The 21,342-nt window shown below is 39.6% G+C and overlaps 1 protein-coding gene across 2 annotated transcripts in view; it reads left to right on the top strand.

Moving 5' to 3' along the window:
* Positions 1–21,342, top strand: part of APBB1IP (amyloid beta precursor protein binding family B member 1 interacting protein) — a 128,891-nt gene that overhangs the window by 89,790 nt on the left and 17,759 nt on the right. For both annotated transcript variants that reach the window (XM_023194845.3, XM_023194846.3), the window contains exons 9-11: positions 5,059–5,145; positions 7,664–7,807; positions 13,170–13,280. In XM_023194845.3, coding sequence (XP_023050613.2) covers positions 5,059–5,145; positions 7,664–7,807; positions 13,170–13,280 — 342 coding nt within the window. The remainder of the gene's footprint in view (positions 1–5,058; positions 5,146–7,663; positions 7,808–13,169; positions 13,281–21,342) is intronic.

Here is a 21,342-nt window from a genome sequence, read left to right as displayed (position 1 = left end):
TTATTGGCCCTGGACAGCACAGACCTGTGACATATTCTTCTCACAGTCAATGACAAGAGTACAGGTGAAAGACAGAAACACACTCTGCACCTCAAGCCCTCTGCTCAGAATCCATGCATCATCCCGTCTGCCACATTCTATTGGTCAAAGCAAGTCACATGGCCAAACCCAACATAAGTGAAGCAAGGAAATAAGCTTCACCCACTCTGGGGAAAGTTACTGCCCAGTCACCTGACAGCGAGCAGAGAATTGGGAGTGATGGTCTGATCTTCACTCAGTGAGCTGCATTAACCCCATAGCTCCAGCCTGACTGGCTGCTCACTGGTGCTCCAAAGACACCTCTGTGCCTTTGTGCATGCTTGTTCTCCTCCCTGAAATCTATTCTCATTCTTTCTTCCCCTAGATGAACATTGAACAACTTTCAAGGCCTCGTTCAAACTTTGACCCCCTCGGTAAAGCTTTTCTTGACCATCTCAGTCCATAGTTATTTTTTTCCTTCCTGAAAATCTCTAGACAGTGGTTCATTTTGAATTTTTGTAGTCTCTTATATCTTCCCCATCAATAGATATAGAGTCATCCATCCATCTCGCTATGCTCTATCTGTATTTATCTTCTCCATGTGATAGCAACCTTCTTAAGAACAGGGATTTGAGGCCGGGCACAGTGGCTCATGCCTGTAATCTCAGCACTTTGGGAGGCTGAGGCAGGTGAATCACTTGAACTCAGGAGTTTGAAACCAGCCTGGACAACATAGCAAGACCCCATCTCTACAAAAAATTTAAAAATTAGCTGACCGTGGTGGCATGTGCCTGTAGCCGCAGTTACTTGTGGGGCTGAGGTGGGAGAATTGCTTGAACCTGGGAGGCGGAGGTTGTGGTGAGCCATGATCACGCCACTGCACTCCAGCCTGGGTGACAAAGTGAGATCATGTCCCTCCCCCAAAAAAAACAGGGATGTTTTACATGTACAAAGGGCACTCGCAAATATTTCTTCATGAACTGATAACTGCTTGATTTACTCTTTATTCCAAGAAGATGTTTAAAAAGTATTTGCTGTTTCTTTCCTATCCAGCTGTTCCCAAATGTTGCACTCCCAGAAGCTGTGAGAAAAGAGAGCAAGCTGTGACCAAGAGTCTCATTTCCCATTTTAAAGTTCCTTTATTATTCGACTCAGGTTTACCCAGTTTCCATTTGCAGGATATAATGACTAAATGTTGAGTTCTGCTCACTACTTCTCCAGAACAGCCCGCATTGAGTGGGCGCCCACACCACAGGTGGAAGTTCCGATCCGAAAGCAATCAGTCTTATTATTCTAAGAATTATTCTTATTCTAAGGACTGTCCTCCTCTGGCACAGATTTACTTTGTGTTTTTTGCTATTTCATTAAAATAAAAAACAAAAACAGTATAGCGTGGTCACTTTGGATATTCTGAAGCTGAAAAAGTCAGAAGTGTGTCAGAGAAAGTTCTCAGAGAAAGGTACAGCTACACATCCTGCCTCTTTAGGGCACCCTGGTGAAATGTGGCCCTTCACAGTTTAGACACGTTCTTCCCTGCAGAGAGTGACAAATGTTCTATCTTTCCCAGATGAGGATGATGACAAACACTTGCTCTGGAGTCTTTTTTTCTTTTAATTTTTTTTTTCCCCTGAGACCGAGTCTTGCTTTAACACCTAGGCTGGAGTGCAGTGGCACAATCTCAGCTCACTGCAACCTCCACCTCCCAGGCTCAAGTGATTCTCCTGCCTCAGCCTCCCCAGTAGTTGGGATTACAGGAGCCCACCAACAAACCCAAATAATTGTATTTTTAGTAGAGACAGCGTTTCGCCATGTTAGCCAGGCTGGTCTCGAACTCCTGACCTCAGGTAATCCACCCACCTCGGCCACCCAAGGTACTGGGATTGCAGGCTTGAGCCACCACCCCCGGGCTTGGAGTCTTCACTATGCTCTCTGTGCATGCTTCCAATTCATCAAACATGATTCAAATATCTGGCCTTCCTAAGCCAAAGTTTGCTTTCTAGCAGCACCCCGAAATCATTCTTGTATGAATGGGCAAACTCAAATTGGGTTACATTTTTTGTTATTGTGGAAAAATGTATGTAACACAGGACTTATCATCTTAACATTTTTAAGTGTACCCTTCTGTGGTACTAAGTACATTCACGTTGTTGGGCTAGATTGTCCCCTATGGTACTTAAAGCCTTTTTTTCCTTTTTTCCTTTTTTTTTTTTTTCGAGGCAGGGCCCCACTGTGTGGCCCAGGCAGGACTCAAACACCTGGGCTCAAGTGATCTTCCCGCCTCAGCCTCTGGAGTAGCTGGGACTACAGGTGCATGCCATTGTGCCCGGCTCTGTACTTAGAGTATTTTAATGCTGAGAAAAATTATTTAATAACGTGGCCAGGCATGGTGGTTCACGTGTGTAATCCCAGCAGTCTGGGAGGCCGAGGCGGGCAGATCACAAGGTCAGGAGATCGAGACCATTCTGGCCGACATGGTGAAACCCCGTCTCTACTAAAAATACAAAAATCACCCGGGCTTGGTGGTATATGCTTGCAATCCCAGCTACTCGGGGGGCTAAGGCAGGAGAATGGCTTGAACCCGGGATTTGGAGGTTGCAGTGAGCTGAGATCACACCACTGCACTCCACCCTGGGGACAGAGCAAGACTCCATCTCAAAAAAAAAAAAAAAAAAAAACTATTTAATAACTCAACGTTCTGCCACTAATTGGCCTTGGGAAAATCACCTAATCTTCTGTTTCCTCATCTGTAAAGTAACAAGGGCGGTGTTATCGGGTAAAGAACCTATGTTATCGGGTTCTTGTGAGGATGAAATGCCTGTAAAGGCTTAGCACAGGTTTCTGCCAGGTGTTACCTAATATGGCTAGTCGTGGTCTTCAAGCAAAACATTTAAAATTTAAATAGTTTTCTGAATTCTATATTATGACTGCATTAATTCATAATATAACATCCTTTCAAATAACAAGTAAAAGTTTAAAAATCTTGGAAAAACATATTAAAATAAACTTTTTTCAGTAAGAATTACCAAAAGAATTGTACTTGACCAGGCATGGTGGTTTATGCCTGTAATCCCAGCACTTTGGGAGGCTGAGGGGTCAATTTGAGACCAGCCTGACCAACATAGCAAAACCCATGTCTACTAAAAACAAAAAAAGTTAGCTGGGCATGGTGGTGCACACCTGTAATCCCCGCTACTCGGGAGGATGAGGAAACAGAATCCCTTGAACCTGGGAGGCAGAGGTTGCAGTGAGCCAAGATTGCACCACAGCACTCCAGCCTGGGCAACAGAGCAAGACTGTGTCTCAAAAAAAAAAAAAATTGTACTTGACGTATTTCCTCCTAAGTAGCTGGGACTACAGGCATGTGCCACCATGCCAGTAGTCCCAGCTACTTAGGAGGCTGAGTAGGGGAGATTACTTGAGCCCAGGAGTTCAAGGCTGCAGTGAGCTATGATCATGTGACTGCACTCCAGCTTGGGTAACAGAGCAAGACCTTGTCTCTAAAAAAAAGCAAACGAAAAGAAAAACTCAAACTTCAGTGTGCATAAAAATCATCTGGAAAGCATATTGGAATGCAGAGTTCCAGGCCTCATCCCAGAGATTCCAGTGTAACCCAGGAACATGCATTATATCAAGTTTCAAGGTGGTCTGGGAGTTATACTTGGAGAAACACTCCTATGATGTAAATAAACACTTGTGCCTAGATTCGGGAGGGTCCTTAATTTAGTCACAGTGCTTCTGTGATACACTTTCTGCCTTTAATACATTTGTTATGTATTATTTTGTAAAACTCCATGTTTTTACATAAAATCCTCAGCACTTTAACTATCACAGTGGTCATTCATTATCTTCACTGTGCATATGGATACCTCAGCTGCACTTATTGTGTAAAAATTAGTCCTTGAGTGCTCGTGATTTTTTGGAAACTCACACACTTTATTTTTAGCCATCCAGTTGATATTCAGTATTAACAAAGTATGATCCAGAAATTAATACAAACCATGCTCAGAGACTATGAATCCACTTGTGAGTTCTTTTTTTTTTTTTTTTTTTTTTGAGATAAGGTCTCACTCTGTTGCCCAGGCTGGAGTGCAGTGGAGTGATCATAGCTTACTGCAGCCTCAAACTCCTGGACTCAAGGAGTCCTCTAGCCTCAGCCTCCCAAGTAGATTAGACTACAGGTATGCATGCCACCTGCCCAGCTAATTTTTTTATTATTATTTTTAGTAGAGACAGGGTCCTACTATGTTGCCCAGGCTGGTCTCAGACTCCAGGGCTCAAGCAATCCTCTTGCCTCAGCCTCCCAAAGTGGTGGGATTATAGGCATGAGCCACACCCAGCCTATGAGTGCTTTTAGCTCATAGTCCTCCCTGTCTTTGTTTAGGCTGGTTTTCTTTCCAGAAATGCCCTTTCTGCTTCTTTCTGTCCTTAGAAGTTGCTAAATAGTAAACCTTGTGTTGTGATTAACCCAGGCAGTTCTTTTAAAAAATAAAAGAGGTCGCTAACATTTACTAACATCTGTATTTCTGGATTATCTTGATAAGCCAGAATCCTGCTACCCTACAAGGCCTTGAGCTCCCATGTGGCATCTGCCTGCCAGAGCAGTTCCCCTCTTGAGCATAGGACATGAGCTTGACCTTGAGCATAGGACATGAGCTTGACCTTGAGCATAGGACATGAGCTTGACCTTCACTGCAGCCTCCAGCTCTTGCCAGTGCCTTGGGGACTTCCAGCTTCCAGCATTTAACATGCATGGTGCACGCATCGACTTCAGCAATTAAGTGATGTATTTTTCACTACTGTTTTCTATCTTCTGTTTTTTCATTGATTATACACTATGGGAGGGTGAGGAGGTTTCACTCCTGCCTTGCGATGCGATATCAGCATTTGGGAAGGCCCTGATGATTGATTGATATCGTATGCTCTGGTTCCCTGTTTATTTCACACAATTTACATCTTCTTTCCTGCAAGACTGTGAGTTCCTCGCAGCGTCTGGCATGGTAATGAACACTTACTGATCTGATCTTTTAACATTTTATTTAGAATTTCTACCTGGATAACAGAGGAAAAAAAGAAAGCAAGGAAACTAATGAGAAAATGAATGCTAAGAACAAGGAATCATTACTTGAGGTAAGGTTAATTTTGCAGAATGGAAGAAAAGAGAAGGACATTTGCTCTATCTATTTTTAAGTCATTTTCTTCCCAGAACAATGGAAAAATCTAAAGACACACTGAAATTTCAAGTTGGGGTGTTAAAATCAAATTATTACTAAATTATAGCTGTTTAGATCATTCAACTGTTTTTCTTTTTTGAGTCATTTGTTACAACATGTGGCTTTAGACAAATGAAGTGGGATTCGTAATTCTTGACTTTTAAAAAGACTTGACAAATCCTCATAAAACTCATCTTCTGGCATTCCATATGTTTCATTACTTAAGTGCTCCACGGAAGTCAGACATAAGACTCCCAAATCTTATTTAAAGGGACCTCTAAGATGCTCTCCCAGCAGCTCAGATGTGGTAGGAAGTGTGAGATTCGGAGTCAGGGACCCATTACAGGAGGTGGCCCTGCCCAACACTGTTCATTTGCTAATGGGACAGTCCCCACCCCCCTGAGAACCTCAGTTTCCGAATTGTATTGAATCATCACAGAGATTCAGGGAGCTGGGGAAAGCACTGTGTTGATGACCATACAGATGTCTGTGATGACCACTACTGGGGCGTGTTCCAGAAGTTCATTTGGCAATTGATTGTTTGGAAACTTCTAGTGAGTTTTCACATGCTAAAAATCAAGGCTCTGAGCCTTGCATGGGGGCACACACCTGTAATCCCAGCTACTCAGTAAGCTGAGGTGGGAGGATCACTTAAGTCCAGGAGCTCAAGGCCAGCCTGGGCAACAAAGCAAGATCCAGTCTCAAAAAAAAAAAAAAAACAAAAAACAAAATCGAGGCTCTATTCGCAGCACATAACGCGAGTGCCAGATCTCAAGTCACAAATGGCCTTGCTAGAGCTGCCCAGGTTGTATTTCCCTGAGACAATCCATGGACCTTTTCCTGAGTTAGTAAATTTTAGACCTCCCTTGAAAAATCAGAAGACCTGGTGATGCCCTGGGCCCCGTTACCTGGAGCCAATTGGCTCACGCTGAAGAGCGCTCTCTCGCCTTCACTAAGGTTCCGCCCAGACCTTGGGCATGTCTATTGCCTGCCTGCTTTCACAGCCCAGTACCAAATAAAGCAGCTACCACAACCAGCTGCCACTCCCAAGATGCTGAGCTCAGGTGTTGCAGGTTCTGTTTTCTGGGAGCATGAGCACAGTGGGCATTTCCCAGGCAGGCCCAACAAGAGAGTCCTTGTTCCAGGACTTCAGCAATGTTTTACAGCTGCGTGTAAAAGAAAATACAAAGCGTGCTGTGCTATGAAAAATCATTATCCTGCTGTCTAATTGGGGTCAAAACCTGAATTTAAGAGATTATTAAAAGGATGACTAATACTAGCCAAATTTGGGGAGAAATTGGGGAGTGTGAACAGAAATGTTTTCCAGCTCTACTACATAAAAATGTGCTTGGAGGATGCAAAATCCAATTATTTCGCATTTATGAAACTAAATGAGAGAATATTGAAAGTTATAAAAAGAAAGCGAAACATAAATTTGACTATTTGAGTTGTAAAATAGAATAATATACAATTTTATTCTATTGATTTTTAAGACAAAATGTATTAAGAATTCTGTAATTCTATGCAAGTTTTGAGATTTAAAAATCTACATCAATCTACATCTAGATGTGCTTTGTTATTCTTTTCTGATTCTGATGTATTAATAACTGCCTCCTTCCTTCTTTGAAAAGGAAACTATCCCAAGAATAAAATATTAAATTTATTTATTTTTATTCTTTTTATTTTTAATTTTTGTGGGTACATAATATGTATGTATTTATAGGGCACATAATATATTTTGGTATGGGCAAGGAATGTGACATAATCACATCATAGAGAATTGGGTATCTATCCCCTCAAGCACTTATCCTTTGTATTACAAACAATCCAATTACACTCTTTTAGTTATTTTTAAATGTACAATTAAGTTATTATTGACTATAGTCACCCTGCTTTGCTTTCAAATAGTAGGTCCTATTCATTCTTTCTATTTTTTTGTACCCGTTAACTATCCACCCTAATTTTATGTGCTGAATGATATATAATAATTGTTCTATTTACGAGCAATGAAATAGTAACTATTTTACTTACCAGGAAAGTAATAATTTTTCTGTCTTCCATTTTATAATAACATTAATTGCTTTTATTAAATGCTTACTTTTACAATATGCCAAGACTGTACCTACCTTATGAAGTTGGGCTATTATTATTCCAGTTTGACAAGTAAGTGGACTGAGGTTTAATGGCCCATGGTGGCAGAACTAAGTGGTGAGGAGGCCTTGAGGCGTAACCCAGGAGCCAAGATTCTTGACCGATGTGTTATTCTTCCCCTTTTCTGGCAAATAGCATATAATATAAACCTATGCATTTGATCAGAGCTGTACACACAATTGACTTTTAGTTTAAAAGCTAATTTGCGAGTTTGTTTAAATGTGAATAAAAATGCATGCTTTATCTTTCGTGTGTGTCTTGTGTCGTCGGAATCTCAATTTCAGGAAAGTTTCTGTGGAACATCTATCATTGTACCAGAACTGGAAGGAGCTCTTTATTTGAAAGAAGATGGAAAGAAATCCTGGAAAAGGCGCTATTTTCTTTTACGGGCTTCTGGAATTTATTATGTACCCAAAGGAAAGACTAAGGTCAGAAAAAAAAAAATCAGTTAGCAATAAAGCATTTCATGAGAGTGAAACTAAAGAAATTCTTACGTGGCAAGTTAAATACATTCTCTGTTGCTGCAGATTCCTTAATCCTGCAACATGTATACAAATAGGACAGTATTACTGAAATCTTTTTGAGCTTTTCTGTAGCTCTCTTGAAGGTAAAAGTATTTCATCTATTTTAAAGTCAGGTTTCAAAAATGATGGCAAAAGCACTTTTCTAGAGATTATTTTGTTTCTTTAACTATCTATTTCCGAGGACTTTTTACCCCTATTGTTCTACAGTCATTATAGTTAAATTTCTTTTATCTGGAATCATAGAGGTATTAGAAGTCTTGATAAGATTTTCTTTTTCTTTTTCTTTTTTTCCTTTTGAGATAGAGTCTCACTCTAACCAACAGGCTGGAGTACAGTGGCATGATCTTGACTAACTGCAACCTCCCCCTCCCAGGCTCAAGCCATCCTCCCACCTCAGCCTCCCAAGTAGCTGGGACTATAGGCGCATGCCATCATACCCAGCTAATTTTTCATATTTTTTGTAGAGATGGGTTTTCACCATGTTGCTTAGGCTGGTCTTGAACTCCTGAGCTCAAGCAATCTGCCCGCCTCACTCAGGCTTCCAAAGTGCTGGGATTACAGGCATGAGTCACTGCACCCAGCTCTCAACTAGATTTTCCTTGAGATTTTAGCCCTTAGACTCTGAATATTTTTAAATCGTTCTCTGAGGTGTACTCTGAATTTCCCTGCCTAATTTAACAGGGTATTTTAGACATCATTTAGCTTTTACTTGGTGATTTGGGATTACTGCCTCAAATTTATAAGTATGTAGTAAATTGTTCCTTGAAATGTAATTTTAACTCTTATTCTGACCATCAGCTCTCTCTAAGACCTTTCTTAGAGGATTAGGACACTTCACTCTTTTGTTCACCATTAATATATGTCTAATCTGTATCTTGGGTACACAGAAGCATTTTGCCTTCCCTTCCAAATGCAGGGCACCACCAGCGGTATATTCATGCATTGCCAACTTCCTCTGATAAAGCTTAACCCACGCTTCCAAGCTGATGCAGTTACGGTGAACATCCAGGTCCGCTGCCTCCAGTAAGGAGACTCTTGTCTCTGCCGGAGGGCAGGAGGGGCATTATGGCTAACTCTTGCTCTAGGACAGCTACTGTTCTCCTTAGCCTCTTCCACTCTGCTCCCGGCCTTAGATCTGATGCTTTCCCATCTCTGCCATCTCATTCCAGTCCCACACTGGGCACCTCACAACTGACCCACAAATAATTTGTTTTCTTTTTGAAATGTTTATGTCTTAGGCATTTGAATATAAATGGTACGTATAAATAAATGTGTAACAAACAATATACTCTGTGATGAGAATTAAAAGTGTTTACATTTGGCCAGGTGTGGTGATTCATGCCTGTAGTCCCAGCGCTTTGGGAGGCTGAGGCAAGGTGAATCACTTGAGGCCAGGAGTTCTAGACCAGCCTGGCCAACATTGTGAAACCCCATCTCTACTGAAAATATAAAAATTAGCTGGGTGTGGTGGTGCACACTTTTAATCCCAGCTACTAGGGAGGCTGAGGCATGAGAATCACTTGAACTTGGAAGGTGGAGGTTGCAGTGGCCTGAGATTATGCCACTGCACTCCAGCCTGGGTGAAAGAGCAAGACTATGTCTCCAAAAAAAAAAAAAAAAAGTGTTTACAGTAGAGTTGGACAAGAATACCTTCTCTCACTGTTACCATTAACACTGGGTTGAGAAACTAGTACATTAAAGAAAAGAATAAGAAGTATAAACAACAGAAAAGAAGAGGCAAAGACTGATTTTTCACAATTGACATGATTGTCTACCAGCAATATGAGACACTCAACTGAAAAACTGTTAGAACCAAATAAATGTATTAACTAAGAAAGTTTTTCTTTACACAAACAATATATATAATGCAAACTACAATGCAAAAGGATCTATGCAGACTAGAAACAGAAAATGCAAAATACCTAACAATAAACTTAACAAGAAATGTTCCAGATCTATATGGCATAAAATATAAAATGTATTAAGAGAAATGAAGTAGAGCTGAATCAATAGAAAGGTACCATGTTGCAGGCCAGGCGTGGTGGCTCACGTCTCTAATCCCAGCACTTTGGGAGGCCGAGGCAGGCGAATCCCAGGGTCAGGAGTTTGAGACCAACCTTGCCAATATGGCGAAACACCATCTCTACTAAAAATGCAAAAATTAGCCAGGCATGGTGGCGGGTGCCTGTAATCCCAGCTACTTGGGAGGCTGAGGCAGAAGAATTGCTTGAACCCGGGAAGCGGAGATTGCAGTGAGCCAAGATCACGCCACTGCACTCCAGCCTGGGCGAGAGAGTGAGATTCCATCTCAAAAAAAAAAAAAAAATAGAAGGAAAAGAAAAGAAAGGTACCATGTTGCTAAATGAAAAGTTATTAATTCTTCACAGTTTTCTATAAATTTAATGTACTTTTAATAAAAATATCAGTAGGATTTTATTTACTTGAAATTCACAGACTGATTCTACAGTTCATGGAAAAAAGACACTGTTCCAAAATAGACCTTCCCAAAATTGTGAAGAACATCAAGGTAGATCTCCTGCCGTGCCAAAACGTTAGATAAAAACAGCACAGCTAGAGACAAACAGGTCGACAGACAGCCATCTAATATAAGAGAAGTTAAAGTTAGAATTTTATATCACAGCAGTGGGGAAAGAATGTGGCATTCAACAAATAGCATTGAAATAACTGTATATCCATTTAGAAATATAATTTCCTACCTCATTCCATGTACCAAACTAAATTCTTGATTGATTAAAATATCTTTAGAGAAACATAGTATAAAATCCTAGAAGAAAATAGAGGTTGGCTGGGTACAGTGGCTCATGCCTGTAATCCCAGCACTCTGGGAAGCCGGGTGGGAGAATAGCTTGAGCCCAAAAGTTCAAGACCAGCCTGAGAAACATAGGGAGACCCTGTCTCTACAAAAAAAAATTAAAAAATTAACAAGGATGGCGGCACATGCCTGTAGTCCCCGCTACTTGGGAGGCCGATCGGGGAGGATCACTTGAGCCCGGGAGATCAAGACTTCAGTGAGCCATGTTTGTGCCACTGCACTCCAGCTTAAGTGACAGAATGAGACCCTGAAAAAAAAAAAAGAGAGAGAGAGAGAGAAGGAAGGAAGGAAGGAAGGAAGGAAGGAAGGAAGGAAGGAAGGAAGGAAGGAAGGAAGGAAGGAAGGGAGGGAGGGAGGGAAAAAAAATATATAGGTTAATGTTTTTATAATTTTGAGCTGGAGAAAGCTTTCTGAAGCAAGAATAAAAACTCAAAATTATAACGGAAAAAATGGACAGATTTGACCTTATAAAGTTATTTTTAATACCTTATGGCCAAAGATAACAAACAAGAAGTGAAAGACTGACTACAGTGAGAGAGTACATTTGCAACATGTATAAACAGTTATGAATATCCATAAAATATAAAGACTTCAACAAATCGATAAGAAATTGATAAACATACTTACAGAAAAATGGCAAAGCATTAAAGGGAAAATTTACAGAAAAAGAAGTACTGGTAGCCACCGCATAACTAAAAGTTGCTCCATCTCACTAGTAACCACGAAATGTAAATTAAACTGAGATTGATACAATAAACAATATAGATAATACCCAAATTTTGGTGAAAGTGGGTAAGAAAAAGGGACACTCATGCCTGGGAGGTTGGAATGGAAACTCATACGGCCAAACTGGGGGACAATTTAGCAAAATCTGTGTAAATGTAAAAGGGAGGAAAAATCCTTTCAATTGGCAACTCCATGCTTGACAAATCTATCTCACAGAAATATAAGCTCATATGCACAGTATTTGTTGTAATAGCTAAATATTGAAATAACTTCTAATCCTCTGTAGTAGAATAGTTAAATAAATTGTTACCCCTGTACAGTAGAATTTTCTGCAGTCATAAAGTGAATGTCATCTATTAATTCATGTGTCTTGATATAGAAAGACTCCTAGATGCAATGTTAAGAAAAAGAAGGCAGGGGACAGTGGCTCACAGCTCTAATCCCAGACACTTTGGAAGGCCAAGGAAGGCGGATCTCTTGAGCTTAGGAATTCAAGACTAGCCCGGGCAACGTGGGGAAATAGAACAGAATAGAATACTACCAAACAATTAACTATGGTACATCTGGAGAAAAGAACAAAATAAGAAAAAGGGGTGGTGAAGGAAGATGTGCATTTTATTTATATATATATATATATATTTTTTAATTGTGACTAATATGCCTTAGTTTGTAACTTAAAAATGTAAACTTTGAACATCCAGAAGAAAATATCTTGTAAGAAAAGAATGTATAAGCATATGTAAAGAAATAATTGGGCTCTAAGGTGTAAATATTTCTGCCATCTATTCATCTATTCACTAACTAGGGAAAGAATTATAGAAGGCAAAAGAAAAAAATAATACAACACATTTGTAATTGAAGTGTAACCAAATATGTAGATTACAGGCTGCAGCCTTCACAGTGCCTGTTATCCGTGGAGGAGAGGTCTCTGTTTCCATGGCAACACTGCCTGCAGTAAAGAGAACTTGTGAAAGAAATCCTTTTTCTCAGGAGGAAGTGCATGAAGTGTGTGCTAATTTACTGAGCATAAGTTTATCTTTCATTGTTCGTCCTGAGGGGGACTTTTTTTTTAAAATGCTCAATCACAAAATCCATCACAGACTTAGAATGGCAAAAGTCAAAATGAAATTTCTGGCTAAGCGGTCACCTTGAATCGACTGCATCGATAATGACATCTCAAGGACAGTCCATCCTGACTCTGGGAGTCCCCAGATAGGCATTAGAACAGCAGTATAATCTTTCACTCCATTTCTGGGTCAGTGGCACCGATTTCCCTTGACTGTACTCTTTTTTAAAAATTAATTTTATTTTTTGACTGACAAATAATAATTGTACATATGCACAATGTACACAGTGATGTTTTGATACATATAATGTGTGGTGATCAGATCAAGGTAATTAGCACATCCATCATCTTAAACATTTATCCTTTCTTTGTGTTGGGAACATTCAATAACTTTCATACTGGGAAAGATTTATGTATAGATCTTACTAAATTGTCCCCCAATTTGGCCATATCTGTTTCCATTCCAACCTTTCAGACTTGCTTTTGAGAAAAACCATACATGGCAGATGTTTATATAAATTATCTAAAAGTCAATATTTTCTTTACTAAAACGTAATCCTTAGTTATGCCGTGAAGGACAACTCTGGAAAATTGTTAACTGTCATCTCAGTTGAAGTTTTATTTTTTTCCCTGTCTTTCAGACATCTCGAGATCTGGCATGTTTTATACAGTTCGAAAATGTCAACATTTACTATGGGACTCAGCATAAAATGAAATATAAAGCGCCCACTGACTACTGCTTTGTTTTAAAGGTATGTTAAAAGAAGTCATTCATTTAGATTTATAAGCAGTTTGAGTTAATCTTTTTTTCAAGGAAGAAAATGTTAAATGTTATATACTTAGTCACATGTGTAACAATAAGAAATTGTTCAACCAAAATAGGAATGAGGGAAACATTTCTATCAATTTGGGGCATTTTCCCCAAAGCCTCCTATCTGAACCTAAAACTTTAAGGTAAATCTGTCTGGGGATTTCTTCACTTCTGAAAACGAAAGTTCCATATTTTAAAAAAATTAATTTATAATTTTATTGATAAGACTAAAAAAAGTTTTCATTCTTTATTTATTGGGCTCATTCCAACATAATAAGTTTTTAGAAATTAGAAACTTGCAAGATGTCCTAGAAAATGTATAGAAAATAACAAAAAAAATTGTTTTAATTACTGGGTCATGAAACTTAAGGTGTATATTGTCAAAAGGCAAGATGTATTATCAAATGTTAGATATGGTTTATGCTTTTTTGAGACAGAGTCTCACTGTGTCACCCAGGCTGGACTGCAGTGGTGCAATCATAGCCCACTGAAGCCTCAGCCTCCCAGGCTTAAGCAATCCTCCTGCCTTAGCCTCTCAAGTATCTGGGACTAGAGGTGCACACCACCACACCAGCTAATTTTTGTATTTTTAGTTAAGACAGGGCTTTACTATATTACCCAGGCTGGTCTCAAACTCCTGGACTCAGGAGATCCACCTACCTTGGCATCCCAAAGTGTTGGGATTGTAGGCATGAGCCACCACTCCTGGCCGGTTTACATTTTTAAAAATTAGAATCTCAGATCAGTCTGATCAGGAGACGAGTTATTACAACCACACATGTGATGTGTTAGAGCCTTTCTGTATGCCTACAGAACTCTGGATTGAGGACTATGGTAACTTTTTGTCTGTGTTTCTTTTTAGTCAAATACAGTAACCAGGCCAAATCAATCGTATTTAGTAATTTCGACTCCCTGAACAATTACAACCACTTATTGTAATCATCAAATAATAATTGGTTGAAATTCTTGGCTTTATCAAGGACTCAGGATATTCAGTGGCTTTCATTCAGATGTCCTAACCTTTTTTTTTTTTTAATTCCTAAGCATCCACTTTTAAGTATTTATGGATAATATTAATAATAAAAACCATTATACTAGCTCAGTCAGCCTGATACTCCCCAAGTGGTTCTCAACCAGGCATTTTGCCTCCAAGGGTTCTTTGGCCAATTCTAAAGACATTTTTGATTGTCATAGCTTGGGGCATGGAGCAGGGACTACTGACATCTAGTAGGCCAGGTATGCTGCTAAATACCTTGCAGTGCACAAGAAAACCCCCATGCCAAAGACTTCTCTGGCCCCCAGTGTCAACAGTGCTGCTGTCAAGAAACCTGCCCTAGACAGAAAAGCCCCAGAATGATGACTGTGAAGGCACTGAAGGCAGGGAGAAGGCTGGATCCATTCACTCATTCATTCATGTATTCATTTAATATTTGTTGAATGCCGGCCGGGCGCGGTGGCTCACACCTGTAATCTCAGCACTGTGGGAGGCTGAGGCTGACGGATCACTTGAGGCCAAGGATTCTAGCCCACTGAAGCCTCAGCCTTCCAGGCTTAAGAGCAATCCTCCTGCCTTAGCCTCTCAAGTATCTGGGACGAGAGGCGCGCACCACCACACCAGCTAATTTTTGTACTTTTAGTTAAGACAGGGCTTTACTATATTACCCAGGCTGGTCTCAAACTCCTGGATTCAAGCAATCCACCTACCAAGGATTCTGGCCAACATGGTGAAACCCTGTCTCTACTAAAAACACAAAAAGTAGCTGGGCGTAGTGGTGCATGCCTATAGTCCCAGCTACTTGGGAGACTGAGGCAGGAGAATCGCTTGAACTCAGGAGGTAGAGGTTACAGTGAGCCGAGATCGCACCAATGCGCTCAGCCTGGGTGACAAAGAGAGACTCTGTCTCAAAAAAAAAAAAAAAAAAAATTTTGTTAAATGACAACTATTGTTCAATGACAAGGATTATTATTATTATTATTTTTACTGCCGCATTCCCATCACCTGGAACAGTGGTGGGGCAATGAAAAAAATACAATAATTCCTGTCCTCATGGAGTTTACATTCAACATGAGGAAAATGGTAAAGAACGAAAATATGTAATGTAATGTCAGGTAGTAACAAGGAGCAGTATGAAGTAAGGCTGGGGCCAGGGCTCCTTTGGATGGGGTGTTCACAGAGAGGCTCTCTAGGAAGTGACATTTGACAAAAGATGTGGGCGAAGTGAGGGAGCAAGAATTACCTGCAGTACGAGCCCTCCAGGAATAAGAACGGGAAGTGGAAAGCCCTGAGGTGAGAGAGGTCTGTTTGGTCAGAAGGAAGAGAGATGAGGAGCATGCCCTGCCTGCTTCTGGTCCTCGCCCCTCCTTGTCTGTTCCTGATATAGGAAAAATAAGAATAACGGCAAGCACTGACATCGCATTTTCTTTATAAATGTGGTATGTGTGCAGAGAGACTCCCCAGCCAGGAAGTGGCCAAGTCAGAATGAGAACTCAGGCAGTGTGTCTCAGAGGCTGTTCTCTCAGACAGTTTCTCAGGCCCCCAGAGATCTGGACATGAAGCGTTGCCCACTACCCTGCCCCTCCCACAAGGCCACCTGCCCTTGAGCCACGTCTTCCTGTGTTTGGAATCCTAAGACCCTGATAAATTACCAAAATGGAGCATTCCAACACACTTTATCGCCAAAGCATTGCCCACACTTCTTAAATCAGGAGGTTTTGGAGAAAGTTTCTGAAACGCCACTTGGTAAACTGGCTGAATCAGAGTCACTGGAGACTCATTACAAATGCAGGTTCCCAGACCCTCGGCCCACTAAATCAAAATAATGATGGAACCTAGGGTTAGGGTTAGGGTTTAAGGATGGAGCCTAGGAATCTTCATTTTTCCTAAACATGGTCAAGTTTTCTACCAAGTGTTAGAATGTATCCTCACTCTAATGAGGATTCATGTAGTAGTCATGGCTTAGCTGATGATGAAATGGCCTTCAGAGTGGGCAGACAGAATGAAAGTCTAGCAGAAGGAAGCAGGAGCCAAATCCCAGGGCTGGCGTCCAGAAGTCAGAGCAGGGATGTCTGTCAAGAAAAAGATAAGGTCTCTGACTAGAGGTTCCCAGCATGGGGATTTAGACACAGTGAACAGGGGAGAGACTCAGTTTATCAAACTGACACATAAGTTTGGGATGAGGACCTACAATCGCCAGGACTTGAACTGTCTGACCTAGAATGTGAGGTTATCCTGAGATTACACCAAGAATAGAAATCCTGGGTCCCAGAGTATTAAACTAGAATTTCTAAAAATTCCTACTCTCCAAGGTTTGAGTTGTCAAGAGAGAGTTGAGGATCTCCCCAAAGGAGAAAGGGGGCTCAGAGGTGGAGAAACCAGCAGGATCGATGGATCTGGGAGTAAGAGTCATGAGCAACCCTTGCAGAATGTGTATTTCCTTTTTTCTCAGGATGATGATCAGTTCTGTTCTAAAGCCAATTTCCTCATGTGCAATCACCCTGCTCATTTTGTTCTTAAGCATGCTTCTCAGTTCCTTCCCAAAATATTGAGAATTCTTATCAATTTGCTGAGTAAAAGGGTTACTGTTGAGGTTTGGAGAACCTAATTTGTTTATGAACATTGTGGTCACTTATTTCCCTTTTTGTCTGCTGTTTTAAAAAAGTAAAAACTCTTGCTGTTCTTTATTAGGGTGAGCCAGTTTCCAAAACGCAAAGAATGTGTGTGTAGATGGCAAGAGGGATTAAGGATACAGGGAGGCATGTTAAGAGATTTAGGCCATGCCTGTAATTCCAGCACTTTGGGAGGCCAAGGCGGATGGATCACCTGAGGTCAGGAGTTTGAGACCAGCCTGGCCAACATGGTGAAACCCCATCTCTACTAAAAATGCGAACATTAGCTGGGCATGGTGGCATGTTCCTGTAATCCTAGCTATTCAGGAGGCTGAGGCACGAGAATTGCTTGAACCTGGGAGGCGGAGGTTGTAGTGAGCCGAGATCACGCCACTGCACTCCAGCCTGGGAGACAGAGTGAGACTTTGTCTCAAAAAAACAAAACAAAACAAAAAAAGATTGCATGATTTCATTTCATGGCCTGATAAGTCCAGGCTAAAGTTTATCCTTCAATATGAGCTTGATGACTATGGCTGTTCATGAGAGGTGCTGTCAGAAAGATTGGTGTCTGAGTCCTGGCCCTGGCACCTAGTAACTGGGTCACTATTGAGATGCTAAGCCTCATTGCATCATCTTCAAGAGATGAGAACACCCAGCCCTTCTTTTGAGAATTAAATATGATATGCCTACAAAATCATTAGGGCAATGTCTAGAAATGTATCAGCACTTAGTAAGTGGTAGTTATTATTGCCATCTAGTATTAAATAAATCTCTTTATTAACCAGCGGTTCTCAAACTTTAGTATGCATCAGAACCATTTAGATTGTTAAGGCACAGATTGCTAGGCCCCCAGGATTTTTTATTTAGCAAATCTGGGATTGGGCCCAGAAATTTGCTGTTCTTTTTTTCCTATGTATTTATTCATTTATTTTTTAATTGACACATAGTAATTGTACATTATGACACACAATGTGTTGTTTTCATATATGTAAACATGGTGTAATCATCAAATCATGGTAATTAGCACAAACATTTATCATAAAATCCTCTCTTCTAGCTATTTGAAATATACAGTGCATTATTGTTAGCTATAGTCACCCTACCTTGCAGTAGAGTACCAGAACTTATTCCTCCTAACTGTAACACTGTACTCGTTGACAAACCTCTCTCCCCATTCTCTCCAGTCTCTAGTAACCACTATTCTACTCTCAACTCCTATGAGATCATTTTTTTTAGATTCCACATATGAGTGGAATATAAATGTTTTTGTATTTATTCATCCACTGATGGGCATTTAGGTTGATTCTATATCTTAGCTATTGTGAACAGTGCTGCAATAAACATGTGAGTGCAGATGTCTCTTTGACATACCGATTTCATTTCCTTTGTATACATACCCAGCAGTGGAAATACTGGATCATATGGTAGATGTATTTTCAGTTTTTTGAGGCACCTCCATACTGTTTTCCGTAATGGCTAGACTAATTTACATTTATGCCAACAGTGCATAAGAGTTCTTGTTCTTCCACACCCTTGTCAGCATTTGTTATTTTTTGTCATTTTATCATAGTCATTCTAGTTGGGATGATGCAAAATCTCATTGTAGTTTTGATTTGCATTTCCTTGATGGTTGGTGATGTTAAGCATTTTTTAAATTCCTATTGGCCATGTTCATGTCTTCTTTGGTGAAGTATCTATTCACATTGTTTGTCCATTTTTTAAAAATTGGATTATTTGGGTTTTTCGCTAGTGAGTTATTTGAGTTCCTTATAAATTCTGCTTGTTAACCCTTAGTCAAATGTATAATTTGCAAATATTTTTTCTCATTCTGTAGGTTGTCTCTTTACTCTGTTGATTGTTTTCCTTGCTATGCAGATTCACAGTTTTGGGTCTTTCTTTTTGTTGGTTGGTTGGTTTGTTTGTTTTGCTTGTTTTGTTTTGTTTTTTTGAGACAGAGTTTCACTCTTGTTGCCCAAGCTGGAGTGCAATGGCACGATCTCGGCTCACTGCAACCTCCGCCTCTCGAGTTCAAGCAATTCTCCTGCCTCAGCCTCCCGAGTAGCTGGGATTACAGGAGCATGCCACCACTCCTGGCTAATTTTTTGTATTTTTAGTAGCGATGGAGTTTCACCATGTTAGTGAGGCTGGTCTCGAACTCCTGACCTCAGGTGATCTGCCCTCCTCAGCCTCCCAAAGTGCTGGGATTACAGGCATGAGCCACTGCGCCAGGCCAGTTTTGGGTCTTATATTAACTATTTAATCTATTTTGAGATGATTTTTGTTTATGGTGAGAAATAGGTGTCAAGTTACATTCTTTTGCATGAAGTTATCCAGTTAACCCAACACTGTTTATTGAAGACACTATTTTTCCCTCATTGTGAGTTTTTTGGTTTGTTTTTCTTGTTCTTGTTCTTTTGGAGGGGGTGGGCACCTTTGTTTAAAATCAGTTGGCTGTAAATGCATTGATTTAGTTCTGGACTCTCTGCTTTGTTCCATTGGCCTATGTGTCTGTTTTTATGCCAATACCACACTGCTATAGATTTGTAGTATATCTTGAAATCAGTTTGTGTGACACCTCCAGCTTTGTTTTTTTTGCTCAAGATTGCTTTGGCTATTTGGAGTCTGTGTTTCCATATAAATTTTAGGATTTTTTTTCTATTTCTCTGTGAAGTCTGACATCATAATTTTGATAGGGATTGCTTTGAATCTGTAAATTACTTTTGGTAGCATGGACATTATAAAAATATTAATTCTTCCAATTTATGAACATAGGATATCTTTCTGTTTATATCCTCTTTGCCTTCTTTTATCAATGTTTTATAGTTTTCGTCATAGAGATCTTTCTCCTCCTTGGTTAAATTTATTTCTAAGGATTTTATTTTTGTGTAGGTATTGTAAATGGGATTGCTTTCTTGATTTTCAGATAGTTGGCTACTGTTGCATAGAAATGCTACTAATTTTTGTATGCTGATTTTGTATCCTGAAACTTTACTTCATCTGTTTATTAGTTCTAACAGCTTCTTTGGTGGAGTCTTTAAGATTTTCTACATATGAAATCATATTGTCTGCAAACAGGGACAATTTGACTCCCTCATTTCCAATTTGGATGCCTTTTCTTTCTTTCTGTTGCCTCATTAGTCTCGCAAAGAGTTCCAGTACTGTGCTGAATAGGAGCAGAGAAAGTGGGCATCCTTATCTCTTTTGAGATCTTAGGGAAAAAACTTCTAATTTTTTCCCATTCAGTGTGATGTTGGCTGTGGGTTTAACATATATAAGCATTATTATGTTGAGGTATGTTTCTTCGACACCTAATTTGTTGAGACGCTGAATTTTTGTCAAATGCTTTTTCTGCGTCTATTGAAATAAGCATTTGGTTTTTAATCTTTATTCTGTTGATGTGATGTGTCACATTTATTGATTTGTATATGCTAAACTATCCTTGTATTGCTGGGATGAATCCCACTTGATCATGATGAATGGTCTTTTAAATATGCTATTTAATTCAGATAACTAGTATTCTGTTGAGGGCTTTTATATCTACATTCATCAGGGATGCTGGCCTGTAGCTTTTCTTTTTGGTTGTGTCCATCCCTGGTTTTGGAATTGGAGTAATGTAGGCCTCGTAGAATGAGTTTGGAAGAATTTCTTCCTTTTCAATTTTTTGAAATAGTTTGTGAAGAATTCGTCTTTATATGTTTGTAGAATTCAGCAGTGAAGCCATCAGGTCCTGGGCTTTTCTTTGATAGGAGCCTTTTTATTACAGCTTCAATTTCATTACTCGTTATTGGTCTTTTTAGGTTTTCTGTTTCTTCCTGTTTCAATCATGGTAGATCATATGCATCTACGATTTTAGTCATGTTTTCCATTCTGTTAGTGTGTAATTATTTATAGTAGTTTTTATGATCTTTTGTATTTCTGTAGTATCAATTGTAATGTCATTTTTTCATCTTTCATTTTCTTTCTTTCAGTCATCTTTCTTTTTTTCTTAGACTAGCTAAAGGTTTCTCAATTTTATTTATTTTTTCAAAAAAACTTACTCTTTGTTTTCTTAATATTTGTTTTTAGCCTCTTTTATCCTTAATATTTCTTTTCCAAATGAACGAAATTAATCTCTATTTCATTTATGCTCTGATCTTTATTATTTCTTTTCTCCTACTAATTTGAGGTTTAGTTCTTATTTTTTCTAGTTCCTTGAGATGCATCATTAGATTGTTTATTTGAGATCTTTCTTTGGCTGAAAAAGTCTTTATCACCTTTGTTTCTGAAGAATAGTTTTTCTGGGTACAGTATTCTTGGTTGACAGGCTTTTCTTTATCTTTCATCACTCTGAATATATTGTCCCACTCTCTCTTGGCCTGCAAGGTTTCTGCTAAGTCTGCTGCCAGGCGTATTAGAAT

Source organism: Piliocolobus tephrosceles, chromosome 9, assembly GCF_002776525.5.
Source record: "Piliocolobus tephrosceles isolate RC106 chromosome 9, ASM277652v3, whole genome shotgun sequence".
Lineage (NCBI taxonomy): Eukaryota > Metazoa > Chordata > Mammalia > Primates > Cercopithecidae > Piliocolobus > Piliocolobus tephrosceles.
Note: the sequence above shows the minus strand (reverse complement) of the source record. Positions and strands in the feature narration are given on the sequence as shown.